General features: G+C 40.4%; 1 protein-coding gene across 1 annotated transcript in view; it reads left to right on the top strand.

Annotated features, from left to right (window-relative positions):
- The window catches only part of CDC42BPB (CDC42 binding protein kinase beta), a 133,890-nt gene that overhangs the window by 75,706 nt on the left and 41,893 nt on the right, over nucleotides 1-16,291 (top strand). Inside the window, 9 exon segments of the mRNA XM_044435862.1 lie at nucleotides 4-120; nucleotides 1,051-1,170; nucleotides 4,224-4,357; nucleotides 7,009-7,251; nucleotides 8,068-8,178; nucleotides 9,964-10,211; nucleotides 10,382-10,487; nucleotides 12,119-12,243; nucleotides 15,300-15,405. Of these exon segments, the coding sequence (XP_044291797.1) occupies nucleotides 4-120; nucleotides 1,051-1,170; nucleotides 4,224-4,357; nucleotides 7,009-7,251; nucleotides 8,068-8,178; nucleotides 9,964-10,211; nucleotides 10,382-10,487; nucleotides 12,119-12,243; nucleotides 15,300-15,405 (1,310 nt within the window).

Below are 16,291 nucleotides of genomic sequence, written 5' to 3'. Positions count from 1 at the left end.
GTATAACTAAAGATGAGGATGTTCAGCGTGACTTGGAAAACAGCTTGCAAATAGAGGCATATGAAAGGAGAATCCGAAGACTGGAGCAAGAAAAGCTGGAACTGAGCCGGAAGTTGCAAGGTACATGCTCTCACATCCTTCTAATGTTGCATGTGATGGAGGAATAGAATATGTTACTATAATGATTTAATGTGCTGTGTGTGTGTGTTTCTTTAAATGTTGGTAAGTTTCAGAAGGGCAGTGGGGGTAAATGAGGGGAATGAATGGGTGAGGTGATTGGTTGGTGACTGAGAGTGTGCGGCAAGCCTTAGAAGTGTGTGAGGACAGAGAGAAGGCAGAAGGTTACTGGTCCGTCAGCAGTTCCAGTCAGTTGGCATCAGTCAGAGGTCAGGAGACTCTGAAGAGGCAGCCTTCCCATTAGAATCCTGTGTGGTGCTGTGAAAAGCATTTAAGATTCTAAAGAAGGAAGTAGAACACTTGAAGGACACATTAGCAGCCAGGGAGAGTCAAGTATTCTCTAATATTGTCAAGTATTATAGAGGTGTGAGATAGAAGCTGACAGAAACCTGAGTGCAGAAGAGAAAGACTGAACTGAGAATAAATAGAATAAAGACTGGTCAAAGAGCATTCAGAAGAGAGAGGAGGATTTGAGAGTGATTGTGGAGGGAAAGAGTGAGATCATCTCAGTCAGAAGTTGTTAATAAGCAGAGTTTTATTTAATAAGGAAATAAGTTACCAAACTTCTTGAAACCGATACACTTGTTGTACAAATAAAGTTTTCTTTTGTTTATTATTAACCCAGAGTCATAAGATGTTTGAATACTGGTTTCTCATCCTCAGGACCACCTAGTCCAATGAAGAAGTCTTATAGCTAGGACACAATATTGAGGGAAAGGTTAATAAGATGGTAATTAAATTCCTGGTGGCAGTGTTACATACTGCAAGAAAGAGAGGGAAATGTCAAAAAGTTAGACACACCATATCTAAACAAGTTATTGGAGTGTACTTGGAGCAGTTGCCTTTGAATAAATATTGTCTTTTTCATTCAAGAATCCACACAGACTGTTCAGTCTCTTCATGGTTCTGGCCGCATATCAGCAAGCACAAACCGGGATAAAGAAATTAAAAAGTTGAATGAAGAAATTGAGCGCTTGAAAAACAAAATTGCAGGTATGTTTTTAGCAAACCGTAATAAAATTCTTCCTAGTCCTGAAAGACATATGAAATAGTTCCAGTAATAAAGCCTTATTTCTTGTAGTATGCTTTCAGAGGCAAGCCTTTTTCATTTCATTACTAGAGCTTTAGTGTGATACCAAGGTAGCAAACATATGAAAAACTGCTTTCTTTTAAAGCATTGGAGAGTTGTAGCCGATGCAATTTTAAGTGATATTTACATCTTTTTAAACAAAAGAGTATGTTCTAAAGCTTCCTCAGCTTCATAGCAACTTAATCTCACCAGGAATCCAAGACATGCACAACTTGTACAGTTTCAGTTAAATGGTTCTTTTAATTTATGTACTTTCCATCAAAAGCCTAATATCATCTTCTCCTAATTTTTTCCGACTTCAGAGAGTGGCAGACTTTATCTATGAGTCCTTAAAAAAATAACTGTACCATATTTCACTTTCTTTTGATATCTGTATAAGACAGGGAGGTATATAAGATAGGGAGGTATACAAGAAGCTAGGTGTTTCATCTTGGCCTGCATTCGTTATGCCAAAAAGCCTCAATTTTAGCTTCAAGTATTAATAATCTCCACATATATAATACTTTTAAAACTGTGGCTCCCTCTTATAGCCCTGTTAATTGGATACCTACAGTGTGAATCTCAAATTTCTTTTTTCAGACATGGAGTCACTTGCAGCTGAATTCTTCTTGGTAGTACAACCAGGATAGGACACTGGGGGAGCCTGGACAGGGCCACAAAATGAACAAAGATCACAGACCATGAAAATAGTGTTTGCATAATGTTTTCAGCTTGACATAGTTTTAGTTTGCTCAGATATTTAGCCGCAAACTAAGCAGCTAATCCTTAATTTTGGTGCTGTAGCTGATAATAGTCATTTCAAGCTGTTTAATTCATCTACAAGAAAACAAGAGGCATATGGCTCTGGCCAGCTGCTGCTGTTTGTGCACCCAGCACCAAGAGCACTGTTTGCACCAGAGGACCTGCGCCATCGTGCCCTCTAGGGTATGGTGCAGTGTGTCCCAGTTTAGCCTTCCTCAACCTGGTGCCCTCCATGTGTTTTGAACTGCAACACCCAGCATTCCTGAACATTTCTCATGCTAGTGAAGGCTGGTGTGAGTTCAAACCAAAATATCTGGAGGGCAGCAGGGAAGACTGCCCTGCATATTGCTGCCCTTTAAAATCTCTGTTCTGGCTACATACCTGACATTCCTAGAGAGCAGCAAAGGAGAGAGCACCTGTGGTTTATCTGCGGACTTGGAATTTCAACAGCAATATCTTTGATGGTTCCAAATCATTATTAACTTAACCCATGATACCTGTATTTATCTCCAGTAATACTTGATCAAGAATATTAACCCCATACTCCAGTGTGAGTTCGAGACTTATAAAGCGCAAATCTATGCAAATCTATGGCAGATGGAGCATGCTGGAAGTTGTAAGCGTTTTTCTGAGTAAACTTGGATAGGATTGTGCCCACAGTGATTTATCTCAGATCCCACCTAGTGAGGTCACCTAGGGAATGAGTAGAGCCGTGTTTTGAACTAGAGACTTTCTGAACCATTACTATCTTTTACTCTCTACACTGTGCTAACTCTCACAAAACATCCTTTTCAGTTTATATGGTGTTGGTTCATGCATGCTTGTGTATGTGAGCATGCATGTATGTACCTGTGTGTGCTGTGAGGTGGTGCACAGCAATAGAAGCCCGTCCTTGGAGTAGCTGTTGCTACACAGAATCTCCTGCATAAAGTTAACTGGGTTAAGATAAGCTATATCACAGTACTGAGAAACTAACAGCACAGTATGTAACCTTGCTACTTCCATTTTTTTGAAGAGGTATTTGACCATATGAGAATTTTTGTTCAGGTGAAATACCTGAGGGGTGGTTCTTGCTCATTTGCATTTAGTTGGGTTGAAATGAACACCACTGTAAATTCTGGTACACATTTGAAGGAATAACAACAATCTGAGTTTATAACAGGTTTTGTTTTAATAATTATTGTTTTAATAATTAAAACAGGGTTTGTTTTAATATTTTTTCTGCAAAATGGCATCTTTCCTTTTAGCCTGAGTTATTCAGGAGCTTGAATACAAAGAACTTGGACCAAAATGAAATTATATAACTCACTTAATATACATTTATTCCAGGCAAATATTTAAGTTGGGAAATGTAGATTTGCCAAATGGGGCAACCCAATGGGTTTCCACTTCTGAAAAAGCTATCCACTCTCTTAAACTGGATAAACTATATTGTACCAGAAACCCATAGTACAAGATGTGTCCTGTCACTTTTTCTCTTTCTAATATTTTTTCCTTTAAAAGTTTGTGGCCCTTCTCTGTGTTAGCATGAAAAGCTGAAATTAACTAAATTATGTTTTGTGAAATGTGTCTGTGGAAAAGGGGATTGGAACTGCACTGACTTGCCTAGGTTGTTACTCATTCCTGTGCCATCTGTTCATTTGGTTGGCCTATACAACTCATCTGGATGTAACCATGTTACAAGAACTGCACAATTCGCTCTTCACAAATAAAGTTGCTTTGGACTTTTGTCTCTTAAACAGCAGTCTTCTAAGTCACATAACAAACCCTCTAAAGTAAGGGGCCCTTCAAAAACAATTTGATGATATGCTGGGGTCTGCTGTTCAAAGAGAAACCATAACAAATTGCAGGGGGCATACCTAAAGTAGCTTTTTGGAGTCCAGCCTTTGAAAACATGGATATGGGAAGCAGAATCAGTGTTGTGAAACAAGCATCTGGCAAAAATGCTTATATTGCATAATTTGTTCTGTTTTCAATATCCACATCTCTTCGGTACTGGAATTTGGATTGGGGAGATGCAAGATTTGAATTTTGTTTTGTTTTTAGCCACAGTGTAAACAGAGCTGTGATAACAGGGCTTTACCAAATGTGTCTTGGTATTAGTTCACTTTGGCTGGTCCAGCTTAAATTGCTCTTTGAAATAGAAGAACCAAGTCAAAATTGTTTGTAATTTGTGAAAATACTATGAAACATTCTCTTTTTAAAAACTTTATAGATTCAAATAGGCTAGAGCGGCAGCTCGAAGATGCAGTGACACTGCGGCAAGAACATGAAGATTCCACTCATAAGATTAAAGGCCTTGAAAAGCAATGCAGGGTACTAAGGCAGGAAAAGGAAGACCTGCATAAGGTATTAAGTATAGACAATGCTTCACTAAAACAATCAGTCTGTGACTGCTTTCTCCACCTATGTAAAACCTTATGGGAGTTGATAGCTCAGAAGGCTCAGTCTAGTGTCATGTTAGCGGATGTCTTCTGGAATAGTAGGATTGTATCCCATCTCTCTTCCCTGCTGCTGCCCTCAGTCCCACCAAAAATCTTCTCTGGGACATTTCTTAGCCCGCTGAATGCAGAGAGAAGGGAAATAGTACTATTTCTGCTTATACTTTGGATTCATATCCTGCCTTTCTTCCTCAAGCTAAGTAAGGCAGCAGTGGCTGGCTAGACAGTCATCTGAATGGGATGGTGTAAATTGGTGACCTGCAAGAGCAGGCGATGGACTCAATGGACTTCTGTCCCCTTCCAGCTCTACTGTGATGTTACCCTCACAGCAAGAACCCTATAGGGAAGATTAGACTGAGAAAGAGTGACTGGCCCAAAGTCATCGAGTGAGCTTTGTGGACAAATGGGGACTAGCACCCAGATCTCTCAGACCTGCATTCTAACACTTTAGCCACTGCACTGGCTCTTAATTGCCCCACACCCAAACCCACTGGCAAGTTCTGTCAGTAGAATGACACCGCTAAATCAACCCAGTAAGGAATCGCCTGTCATGATGGTACTGTTCCTTCCTCCCTGGGCAGTATTCATGGGATGATCTCATTTTATCATTATAACAAAGGGCTAGTGTAGGGTAGTGGTTTAGACTGTTGGACTGGGACTTGGGAAATACAGGTAGTAGTCCTCACTTGGTCAGGAAGTTCACTGGGGGACTTCAAACCAGTCGCTGAATCTCAGTCTAACCTACCTCACAAGGTTGTTGTGAGGGAAAAAATGAGAAGACGAAGATTATGTAAGTTCACCTTGGGTTACTTGAAGGGAAAAGGGCAGGATATAAATATAATCAATTAACTAATAAACAGCTCTGAGATTGGTTACCCTGAGAATTAGTTAAGTGTTCAAGAGAGCAAGCTTTATGGCAGAGTAAAGGCAACCAGCCCCCCTTCGTCCACCACACCGCTTTGCTTTGGTAGCTTGCAATCTATTGATCTGTCCCACTCAGCTGACTCTTCTGGCCGATGGGGAAGCAGCTAATACTTGCCATTCAAGGCGTTTGTGTACAAACCAAAGTTTGTGCAGGTGTATAAGCCAGTTTTATAGCCATGGGCATTTCCAAGTACACTCAGACAGCACAGTTATATGTTCACCCACCTTCTGCCACTTCCCTCACCTTTTTCTACTACCATAAATACCAGTTTTGGGATTGAGATTTGGTTTGAGGTTTCTTTTGAACATGCATTCCATGTGCAGACTTTCACATGATATTTTTGCACATGGACCTCCTTTTACCCACTGCAAAAACTGTGTCACAGGCAAAATACCTCTGGACACCCGTTGTGGGGGACCTTGGCAGGAGGGTGCTCCTTCATTCAAATCCTGCTTGTGGGATCCTGTGGGCAGCTAGTTGGGCACTGTACAAACTGAATGCTGGACCGGAAGGATCCTCAGTCTGATCCAGCAGCATTCTTCTTATGCATTAGACTAATAATTGTCACACACACGCTGGTTCCTTTACATTTGACCCTCAGAAAAGAGACAGCATTCCTCTCTGCCTTGCTGCCGAACTTAAGTACAACACCAAAATGGCTGGTGGAATAAGGTGTGAGAGCAGCTACACCAAGCTATTCCCAGACCCTTTTCCCTGTGAAGGGAGGAGAGGTTGCTGCAGAAGTTCCTGGTGTAATCTCTAGAGAAACCATAATCACCTACAGTAATCAGCTCTTGTTGCTTGCTGTGTTAACTCTTTCTTTGTCCCTTGGCTCAGGAGAGTAACTGTGCTGCCTATGACCATTGCTTGTTCCTGGGTTTGGGTAGGGTCTCTCCCAGATAGATGCAGGTGAAGCAGTAGCAGCATATGGAGGAGTGTGCGTTTGGGGGTGTCTTCCTGGTTGCTGCTCTTTTAATAAGGGGGTATGTGATTGCATCAGGAAAAGGAAAGGAAAGTGCTGGAAGAAGGAAAGAATGGAATTGGGGTAAGGGAGGAAAGGAAGAAGGAAAGAAGTAACAGGTTTGTGCTTGGAAAGGTGATTTAAGAGAGATGAGAAGGGAAGGGAAGATGAAAGACAGGAATGAAAAGAAAGATAAGAATGCAGGATATTTGGATAGCAAGATGGTGAAAGTCATTCCTACTATTTGTATTTTATCAAAATGCTCATTGTTGTTTTTTTGTTTTTGTTTTCCAATTTATATCCTGCCTTTTTCCTACAAAGGCTCAAGGCAGCTTACATCATTCTCCTCCTCCATCTTATCCCCACAACAACAACCCTGTGAGGTAGGTTGGGCTGAGAGTCTGTGACTGGCCCAAAGTCGCCCACTTGGCTCCATGACTGAGCAGGGACTAGAACCCAGTTCGTCTGAGTCCCAGTCCCATGCTCTTAACCGCTACACCACACTTGTTATGCTGAAGGTAGGGATATGCAGAGACGGTGGCTACACATTGCCAGAACTTTGCTGTATTGAGTATCTGTACACTTAGCTGAACTGCTGTTTGGTGTTAAACATGATTTAACTTCATGCTCAAACGGTACCTGTAAAAACTTGTTTGGCCTTTCTCTTTGCCAGCAACTCATTGAAGCATCTGAAAGATTAAAGGCACAGTCCAAAGAACTAAAGGATGCCCATCAACAAAGAAAGCTAGCAATGCAGGAGTTCTCTGAGCTGAACGAGAGGATGGCAGACTTGCGCTCTCACAAGCAGAAACTTTCTCGACAGCTCCGTGACAAAGAGGAAGAAGTGGAAGTGATCATGCAGAAAATTGACTCCATGAGACAGGAAATTCGTAAATCTGAGAAAGCAAGAAAAGAGGTAGTTCAGCAGGGTACTTGAGAATAATGGCATTCAGCTGTGATTTATGCTTGAAGTAGCTACTGTGGCTTAGTTCACACATGGAAGCAGCTGTTTTATTTTCCTCTAGTCCGTCCAAACCACCTCTACCCTTTGAGCTCGTGTAGAGAAATATGTGTGAGACAGCTGCTTCACTGATACACTCCATTGTAATTTCTGCAGTCAGGGTGGCACTTTTGGACCACAGTGTGGGCCTTCACGACCTTTCAGTTTTCATCCTGAACCCTCCTGTCCAGGAGGAGAGAAAGCAAGCAAGAGTGAACCAGAAGCATCAGCTTTGGTCCATCAGAATTGCTAACATTCTTTTTTTACTGCCTTATGTTTTCTTGTTGGCCTTTAATCCAGTAGTTACTTTTCCTAGGAATATCAGTTACGTGCTGTCAAATCATCTCCAGTATATGGTGACACTATGAATGAATGCCACCAAAGTGCCCTGTCCTTGACAGCCCCACTCAGTAGACATTGATACAAAAATATTCTTGTCTAGACCTCAGTGAGATATTTGAGTCATAGGAGAGGCCATAAGCTTGAGGATGATCCATCAAGAAGCATAATTTATTCTTGTGAGAGTTCCAGAATTTATTGGGGTTCAGATCAAATGAGGAAATCTGATCTTGCTGATCCGTGTTTATTCATCACTCTCTATCTCCTGCGAGTCTCCATCTTTTCCTCATATTTTTCATACAGCACATAGTTCACCTGAACACTCTAGAAATAAAAACAGTAATAGCTAAGCTATAACTGTTTGAGTAATCAGACCTATTTTTCTTTTTATAGCTAGAAGCTCAACTTGAAGATGCAGTAGCAGAAGCATCAAAAGAGCGTAAGCTTCGAGATCATAGTGAGAGTTTCTCTAAGCAATTGGAAAATGAACTGGAAACACTGAAGGTGATGTATTTTAAACCACCTAAACCACATGAGAAAAATTTTACCTTGCAAAAGCTAGAAATTGAGGTCTACAGTATTAATGTTACCACTGCATGTCACCCACTTCCTGAAAATAGCTTGTTAGAATGCTTACTGGACATCACTGGTTCAACGTATATGACTTGTAATGAAAGACTCCAGAATTCATTCTGCAGAATGTGTGCCACATTTGTATTCAGTTCTGTGTATTGGACATACTGACAATATGTTTCCAGGATGGGTGGGAAAGTCTCAAAACCTTAATGTGGCAGCAGCCATTAACACCAGTGCCTATTAAGCTACCACCAGATGCAGACTGCTTTAAATCTCTCTACACTTGGCTGACCACCTGTGCGTTACAGCCCACAATGTGAGTTATAGGATTTTCTTGGGATGTTTGGAGCGCATGGAAAAATCCCACAAACCACATGATAAGCTGCATGGAACCTGCTGCCATGGGTCGGTAGGGGGTTAAATCAGCCATGTGGCAGCTGTTTTCATGTTTACCAATCTAGTATTACCCTTTTACAGAACCCAGGGTCATTCTCATGACAGACTTCTGCAAATTGCTGGGGAAAATAATTTCCAAACATCAGGAACAGAATGCTGACTTGCTTCTTCTGATGAAATAATGTATATGTTTGTGATCTGGCAGGAGCTTTTAGACATAGTTCTCCCAGTGCTGCCTGCTTGCAGTCCAGTGTGTACAGCTTGGCTGAACTGAACAACATATTTTCTGCATGTCTGAGTCTTCTGTCAGCTCATGCCTGTCTGAGAGATTACAGTGGAACAAAAGCATTCTCTCACCTAGACAAAGACCAAGGAATTTGTCTGTACTTAAAGAGCATGGGCTGCTCTTTGGTGATAAGGAGTTAAAATGTGTAAATGGTTATGTTTCTAGTATCTTACAGGGACAATTTTTGCATTACAGCTGCAACTCATGGGTTAAATAGCCCATGGTTTGCTGGGAAGTGTGCTGTGCATGAACCATTTCGTATTAGCTTAATAAGCTATCTATGAACACCACATTTATATGCTGTTAGCATAACATTTTATTTATTTATTTTAGAGTTATTTTCTGCTAATTGGCCTGAGGGCCCTCTAAGTGGATCACAATAATTAAAACATATAACGATAAAAGCAACAATTAAAACACAGTGAACAGAAGACAATAAAATAAGACAGTACACAGCTGAGGGCAATAATTTAAAACTGTATATATTAAACTGTATAAAACAACAAACAAGTTAAAATAATGAGAATAAAATCAATCATTAAATGTCTAGAGAATAAAACTGTGTTCGCCTGGCACTGAAAAGACTGGGAAACCAGGTGAACTGGTTTTGAGATGCTGTTCATAGATGGGGCACAGGTACAGAGAAGGCTCCTCTTTTATTAGCCATCCTCCTTACCTGCTTGGGTAGGTGCATGTGGGAGCAGGTGGTCCTTCAGGTACCATCTGAATTAGAATTCTCCATGATGTTTATCAATTAATTAACTCAGAGTTAACCTAATAACAGATCATAAGTTCACTCTGCATTGTTTAACCAAAAATTATCCCAGAGCATTTGGGTTCAGGCGTTATACTAACAACTTACACACATAGGTCAGTAGGTTATTTGTGAAAACTAGAAGCAGCTCACATATGGTATACATCCCCACAAGTAATGAATTAAATAACTGATATTTTGCTACTGTGATGTGCAAACCAGTTCAGTGAATTGTGCTGTTCTGCTGATGTTTTCAATCCATTTTGGCCATTTACAGGTAAAACAGGGGGGACGTGCAGCAGGAATGGCCATGCAAGAGCATCAACAAGAACTAGCCAAAATGAAGTCAGAACTTGAGAAGAAAATCTTGTTTTATGAAGAAGAGCTGGTCAGGCGAGAAGCTTCCCATGTGTTAGAAGTAAAAAATGTAAAGAAGGAAGTGCATGATTTTGAAAGCCATCAGTTAACATTGCAGAAAGAGATCATGATGTTAAAAGATAAATTGGATAAGGCAAAACGGGAGAAGTAAGTTCTGTGTGCAACAGCTTTCTTGAAAGTTTTTTTTTAATAAATTCTCTAAAAAGTATATGGAATCAAAAACTTTAAGGGAAAGTTAATCACCCACCTCTTTCAAAAGGTAACAATAGTTTGTACTTTTGTGAAACAACATTTATATGATCTTCTTTCACTTGCAGACACAGTGAGATGGAGGAAGCAGTGGGAACTCTGAAAGAGAAATATGAGCGTGAGAGAACCATGCTGTTTGAAGATAACAAGAAAATTACAAGTGAAAATGAAAGGGTAATTTACAAAACTAGCAGTGAAATAGAGTTGGTTTTTCATCAGATGTAGGCCCGGTTCTCATTCATGTAATATGCTAGGGTTTCTCCTACAAGCAGGAACAAATCATGGACCTTCCATCCATAGTTAGTTTCCTAATTGAGAACTCTGCCTGAGTCATAAGTCAGCAACATACTATGGTTTTATGACAAGTGATGAGAACACTTATCCCAAGTGAATTTATTTCCTTGAAGGGAGAAATAAACATGTTTTACTCATGTAACCCCAGGCAAGAGTTCTCTTTTAACTCTTGTTCAAGAACTTGTTCTGTGTATACAAGCATTTGTTCCTGCATACTATCAAACTGAATCTGGGGGCCTTTAATTTGGACTTGGGTAATGGGTTGCCACATTTTGCACCCGTTCCTGCTTGATGTGGTTTTCTACATAATGTTAACTTGCTGTCGCTGAGCAATTCAGCATGGAGGAGAGATGAACCGTCAGAGCCAGTGCCATGATGGTGAAGGCTGAAAATTCAAGAGACACAGAGACAGAGAGACACAGGACCATAATTTAGATGCATGCTGTACATGCTCCCAGGTTTACAGTCTGTTCTGAAATTAATAGCAAATTAGTATGGCAGCAAAACAAGCTTGCTACAATGGTGAGCACTGCATACCCACCAGTTTGTCCATGAGCTGATTAATTATGAAATTCAGTAACATAACTGCTTATGACCCTGGCTTGTTGCCAAGAGGCCCAAGTCAGTGTTCCCATTTTGCAAATCGTCATTACATTAAGCTTGTCTTACATTGCATGAGTATTCAGAGTCATTTGTGGCCTTCTACTGTCTCCAGCCCTTAAGCAGATGCAAAGAAGGCTGCTGATACTTAAGAACATAAGTGCAGTGCTGGATCAGACTAAGCATCTGTCCAGTCCAGCATTATGCTCCCATAGTGGCCATCCAATAGGATCCCACAAGGAGGCTATGGGTGCAACAGCACCCGCCTTCCCATGTTCCCCAGCAACTGGTGTACACAGGCATACCGCCTCTGATACTGACAGCAGCATAAAGCTAACAACACTAGAAGCCATTGGCAGCTTTCTCCTCTGTGAAGTTGTCCAGTCCCATTTAAAGCAATTCAAGTTGGTGGCCATCACTGCATCTTGTGAAATGAATTCCATAGTTTAATTCTGTATTGTGTGAAAAAGTACTTCATTTTATCTGGCATGAATCTACCACTAGTCAGCTTCATGGGATGACCCCTGTTCTAGGATTATGGGAAAGGGAGAAAGATGTTTCCCTCTTCATTGTCTCTACACCATGCATGATTCTGTATATCTCTGTCACGTCTCCCCTTATTCACCTTTTTATTAACAACATTTAGTTAGTTTTAAGGAAATTATTTGAACTGATCCAAAGGGAAGCTATACACCTGAGTAAATAACTCAGTTAACAACATTGAAATAGTTTGGTGAACCTCTTTCTTAAATGTATCATAAAGGCGCCTTGTTACCCACAGGGGTCTCCTTAATTCAGCTCTTTGGAAAATGGCCTGAAATGTTGCAAGCGGGCAGGTTTCACATTTGTTTCATGGGCCAGGAAGTTGCACTAAATTGCAGTTGTGAAAACTACTAATTCTGTCATTGCAGCTTTGTTCTTTTGTGGATAAACTTACATCACAAAACAGGCAGCTAGAAGATGAACTTCAGGATTTGGCGGCAAAGAAGGAATCTGTTGCCCACTGGGAAGCTCAGATTGCAGAAATAATTCAGTGGTATGTGCTATTTGGGGACCGTTTAAAAATACGCCATAGCAGAAGAACAAGTCTTCCAGAGAACTGAAATATGTCATCCTGCACATTTCACAAATCTCACACAGCCACAAATATTGATTGTGTATTATTGAACCTGGCATTTTTGTTTGTTTGTTTGATTACTATTATAGGAGCTTTCAACTGATTTCATTGAAGTGTCTGGGTCATACGTTAACATTACTTAATGTGAAGTAAGTTGGCTGTTTATCCAGATCTTTTAAATGTTTGTCTGAAAGCTCCTATGCTAGATGTAAACCATGAAGTGATGTAAAGCCTTCTGACATTTTTTTAAAAGTTGTATCATGACCTGCTTATAAGGAGAAGGAGTTTGTCATCATGTTGGCACAACTATTTTAGTGTGCGTTCATAATGCTCCTATAACCCATTTCCATACAGTCTAAATACTTACACTGTGAACAGCAATTACATTATTCTCTAGTTCCAGGGTGGAGTAGACTTGTCTGATGTTCCTCTAGGGTCATGTGAAGAAGGGAATCGGGAACACACTGCTGCATGTGCTTATACACCAGCCCTGCCTAATAAGCAACACAATCTTGACTTAGATTAACTTTGCCGATTCTTTTACCATTGCTTAATGCCCTTTCTAGGATTTCATTGTTATTGTTATGTGCTGTCAAGTCATCTTCAGCTTATGGAGACCCTGTGAAAGTTTTCCAAAATGTCCATGAAAGCTCCATTCAGGTCTCCCAAGTTCAAGACTGTGACTTTCTTTATGGATTCAATTCATCTCACATTTGGTCTTCCCTTTCACCTTCAGTCTTCAAATTTCCCTGGCATGATTGTCTTCTCCAGGGAGTCTTGTCTACTCATGAAGTAGGACGGCCTTAGTTGTCATTTCTTCTGCTAGGGAAAGCTCTGTCTTGATTTGATCTAAGATGCATTTATTTGTCTTTCTATTTGTCCTGAGTATTGACAAAGTTATCCTGCAGGACCATGTTTCAAACGCTTCAGCTTTCTTCCTGTCAGTTTTCTTCACTGTCCGGATTTCAGAGCCCTACAATGGGGTGGATGATCATGGTTTTGATCTCCAGTAAAATGTCCTTACACTGATCTTTTCTAGTTCCTTCATTGCTGCCCTTCTAAGTCTCAGTCTGCTTTGAATTTCTTGGCTGCAGTTTCCCTTTCAATTGATGACTAAGCTAAAGTATGTGAAATCTTTCACAATATCAATTTCTTCATTTTTAACAGTAAAGTTCAATAATTTTTCTGTGGATGTGATTTTTATTTTCTTAATATTCAGCCATAGTCCAGCTTTTGTACTTTCTTAGTTCATCAGGAGTCATTTAACATCTTTGGTACTTCATGCCAGTAGTATAGTCTCATCTGCATATCTTAAATCAGTGATGTTTCTTCTACCAATTTTCACTCCTTTCTCTGATTCTAATCCAGCTTTCCTTATGATACATTTTGCATACAGATTAAACAGATAGGGAGATAAAATATATTTTTGTCTGTCACCTTTACCTATGGGAAACCATTCTGTTTATCTGTATTCATAGAAACATAGAAACAGAACGAGTCAGAAGGGGCCTCCCGGGCCATCTAGTCTGTCCTCCAGCACCAGCCGGCTCCGCTCACGACATGCCCACCATATGCATGTCCAGCCTATCCTGGAATACCTGCAAGGATGGGGCCTCAACGACCTCTCGTGGAAGCCCATTCCACACCCTCAGGGTCCTAACTGTCAGGAAGTGCTTCCTGGCATCTAAATGGAACCTTGGCTCCCTAACTATTTTGTATTCTGTCCTAACTATACCTTCTTGTCCATGATACACGTTATGCATCAGAACAATCAGGTGCAGAGGGAGACCTATTCCTTTCAGGACCTCCCATAGCTGCTTCTGATCCACATAGTCAAAAGATTTGCTGTAGTCTGTAAAACATAAGAGTGATCTTTTTCCAAAATGTTTGGTGTGTTCCACTTGCCAGTGTATATTTGTGATATGATCTCTGGTGCGTCTTCCTTTTGGAATCCAGCTTGGACATCTGGCTTTCAGGTTTCATTATGATCTAGAAAGGGCAGGTGAAGCCCTGGCGGTTGTCTTTATGACCCTGTCTGTCATGTAGAGCTACTCTCACCCAATAAGATTTCTTCAACCTTGAAGTGCACATAAAGTTAGCTCAAAACTTTTCCCTTTTCCTGGCAACAGATTATATAGTATAAATATTACTAATATGTAAATACCCCCTCAGCAGAAGCAGTAGTTTATTGGAATAAGGTCAAAATTGTCTGAAATCACATGATGTGAGTCTTCTGTTGAAGCTTAGCAAATCTGGTTTTATAAACTGAGTGGGAGACCGCCTGTGATCTGTATATAAGCTGCTCTGTGGAAATAGGATTTTAAGTGAAACAATATTGATAGTTGATGTCTGCATGCTGCATAATGAAATTAGTGATAATGGCATTTATTCAGCTTAAAACTTTTATTTTGGAAAGATTTGCAGATTTGGGTAACTGTTTTCAGTTAATAGATACAGTGGCCTGGTTCTCACATTGCAATGGTCCTTGGGCAGTTGGGACGAAATGTGAACAAGTGAGCCTGATATTTGTCATGTACTTGTCACCTAGACTTTGATAAATAACCCAGTTCATGTCTGAACCCAGAAACTCTGGGTTTGTTGATGGTTGATAATCCAGAATTTGAATGTGTGGTTTGTTGTTAGCTTAAAACTCCAGGTTGTTTAACCTTCAACAACCCAGAGAGGTATGTTTGAATGGCATGACTAGTAACCCAGGAACGGGGTGTTCCAGAGTTGTTTAGCAAATTATATGCAAATCAGAAATGACAAGTGGTAGAAGGCAGTGTGTTTGCTTCCTTCTACACAGCCCTGCCAATTTATAGGTTGTTTAACCTGTGACTTGGCATTTAATGCAAAACAGATTAGTAGATTGACTCTGGGCCATTATGCAAGAAAATGTTTTATGGTTTGAACATTTTGGGACAGGTAATAGCAAGTATCAAGCTATGTAAACTACTTTTATGATTACACACTAGGGTGAGTGATGAGAAAGATGCACGTGGCTATCTTCAGGCTTTAGCTTCAAAGATGACAGAAGAACTTGAATCTTTAAGAAGCTCCAGTCTGGGATCGAGAACATTGGTGAGCATGAAAATCTAGTCAGTTAATTAATTGGTCAACATTTCCAATTTCAGTTGCCTCTGATGCTTCATTTTGGGATACATTTATCATGTTTCTATGAATTCTATGAATTCTGTTGGGAGTGGAAAGGGAGAAAACCATCTCCGTAAGAACGCACGGGCTTTACTGGGTAAGAGGACCAACCCATCTAGTCTGGAATCCCATTTCCCACCTTGGCCGATCAGATGTCTGTGGGAATCCTACAGACATGGTATAGAATCAGTGATCATATCTTTCTGTTGTTTTCCAGCATTTAGCATTCAGTGGTGTATTGTCATTGTACCTAGAATTATCATGTCCAGTATCCATTGACGGACTTGTCTAGGGAATTGTTTGGTTCCCCTTTTAAATTAGTCTAAATTAGTGGCTATGCCCACATACTGTAGACAATGATGTCGTGTGGAAAAATTTTCAATGGAAATTTCTGATGCTTTTTTTCCTATGGAAAATATTAATGTATAAAGTCTTTGGTATTTTTGTGGGTTGAGTGTTCAGTCATGACTTGTCATATTGTCCAAAAACAGCTGAGATAATAAACCTTGGTGAACAATCCCTAGCCTGCAACCCAACAACAAACTATAGCTTCTCTAGGCACTAAACTAGTTTCCTTCCTAATACAATCCTAGAACAGGGCTTTGTTTACTGCTTCATTTAGAACTTCTGCTTGGAACCTCTCACATGACAAGCTAACCTGTATTGAAAGACTAGAATGTGAAAAAGTTTCAAAGGCAAGGCCAGAAGGTAGAACACCACATCTGCCACCTAGCCCCTTGCATTGGCTGCCTGCTCCCAAGGCTAACTCCAGGTGCTGGTTTTAGCTTATAAAGCCTTATATGGCTTGGTACCA

The sequence above is a fragment of the Varanus komodoensis genome, unplaced genomic scaffold (genome assembly GCF_004798865.1).
Source record: "Varanus komodoensis strain SLA01 unplaced genomic scaffold, ASM479886v1 scaffold3, whole genome shotgun sequence".
Taxonomy (NCBI): Eukaryota; Metazoa; Chordata; class Lepidosauria; order Squamata; family Varanidae; genus Varanus; species Varanus komodoensis.
This window is presented reverse-complemented; position numbering and strand designations above follow the sequence as displayed.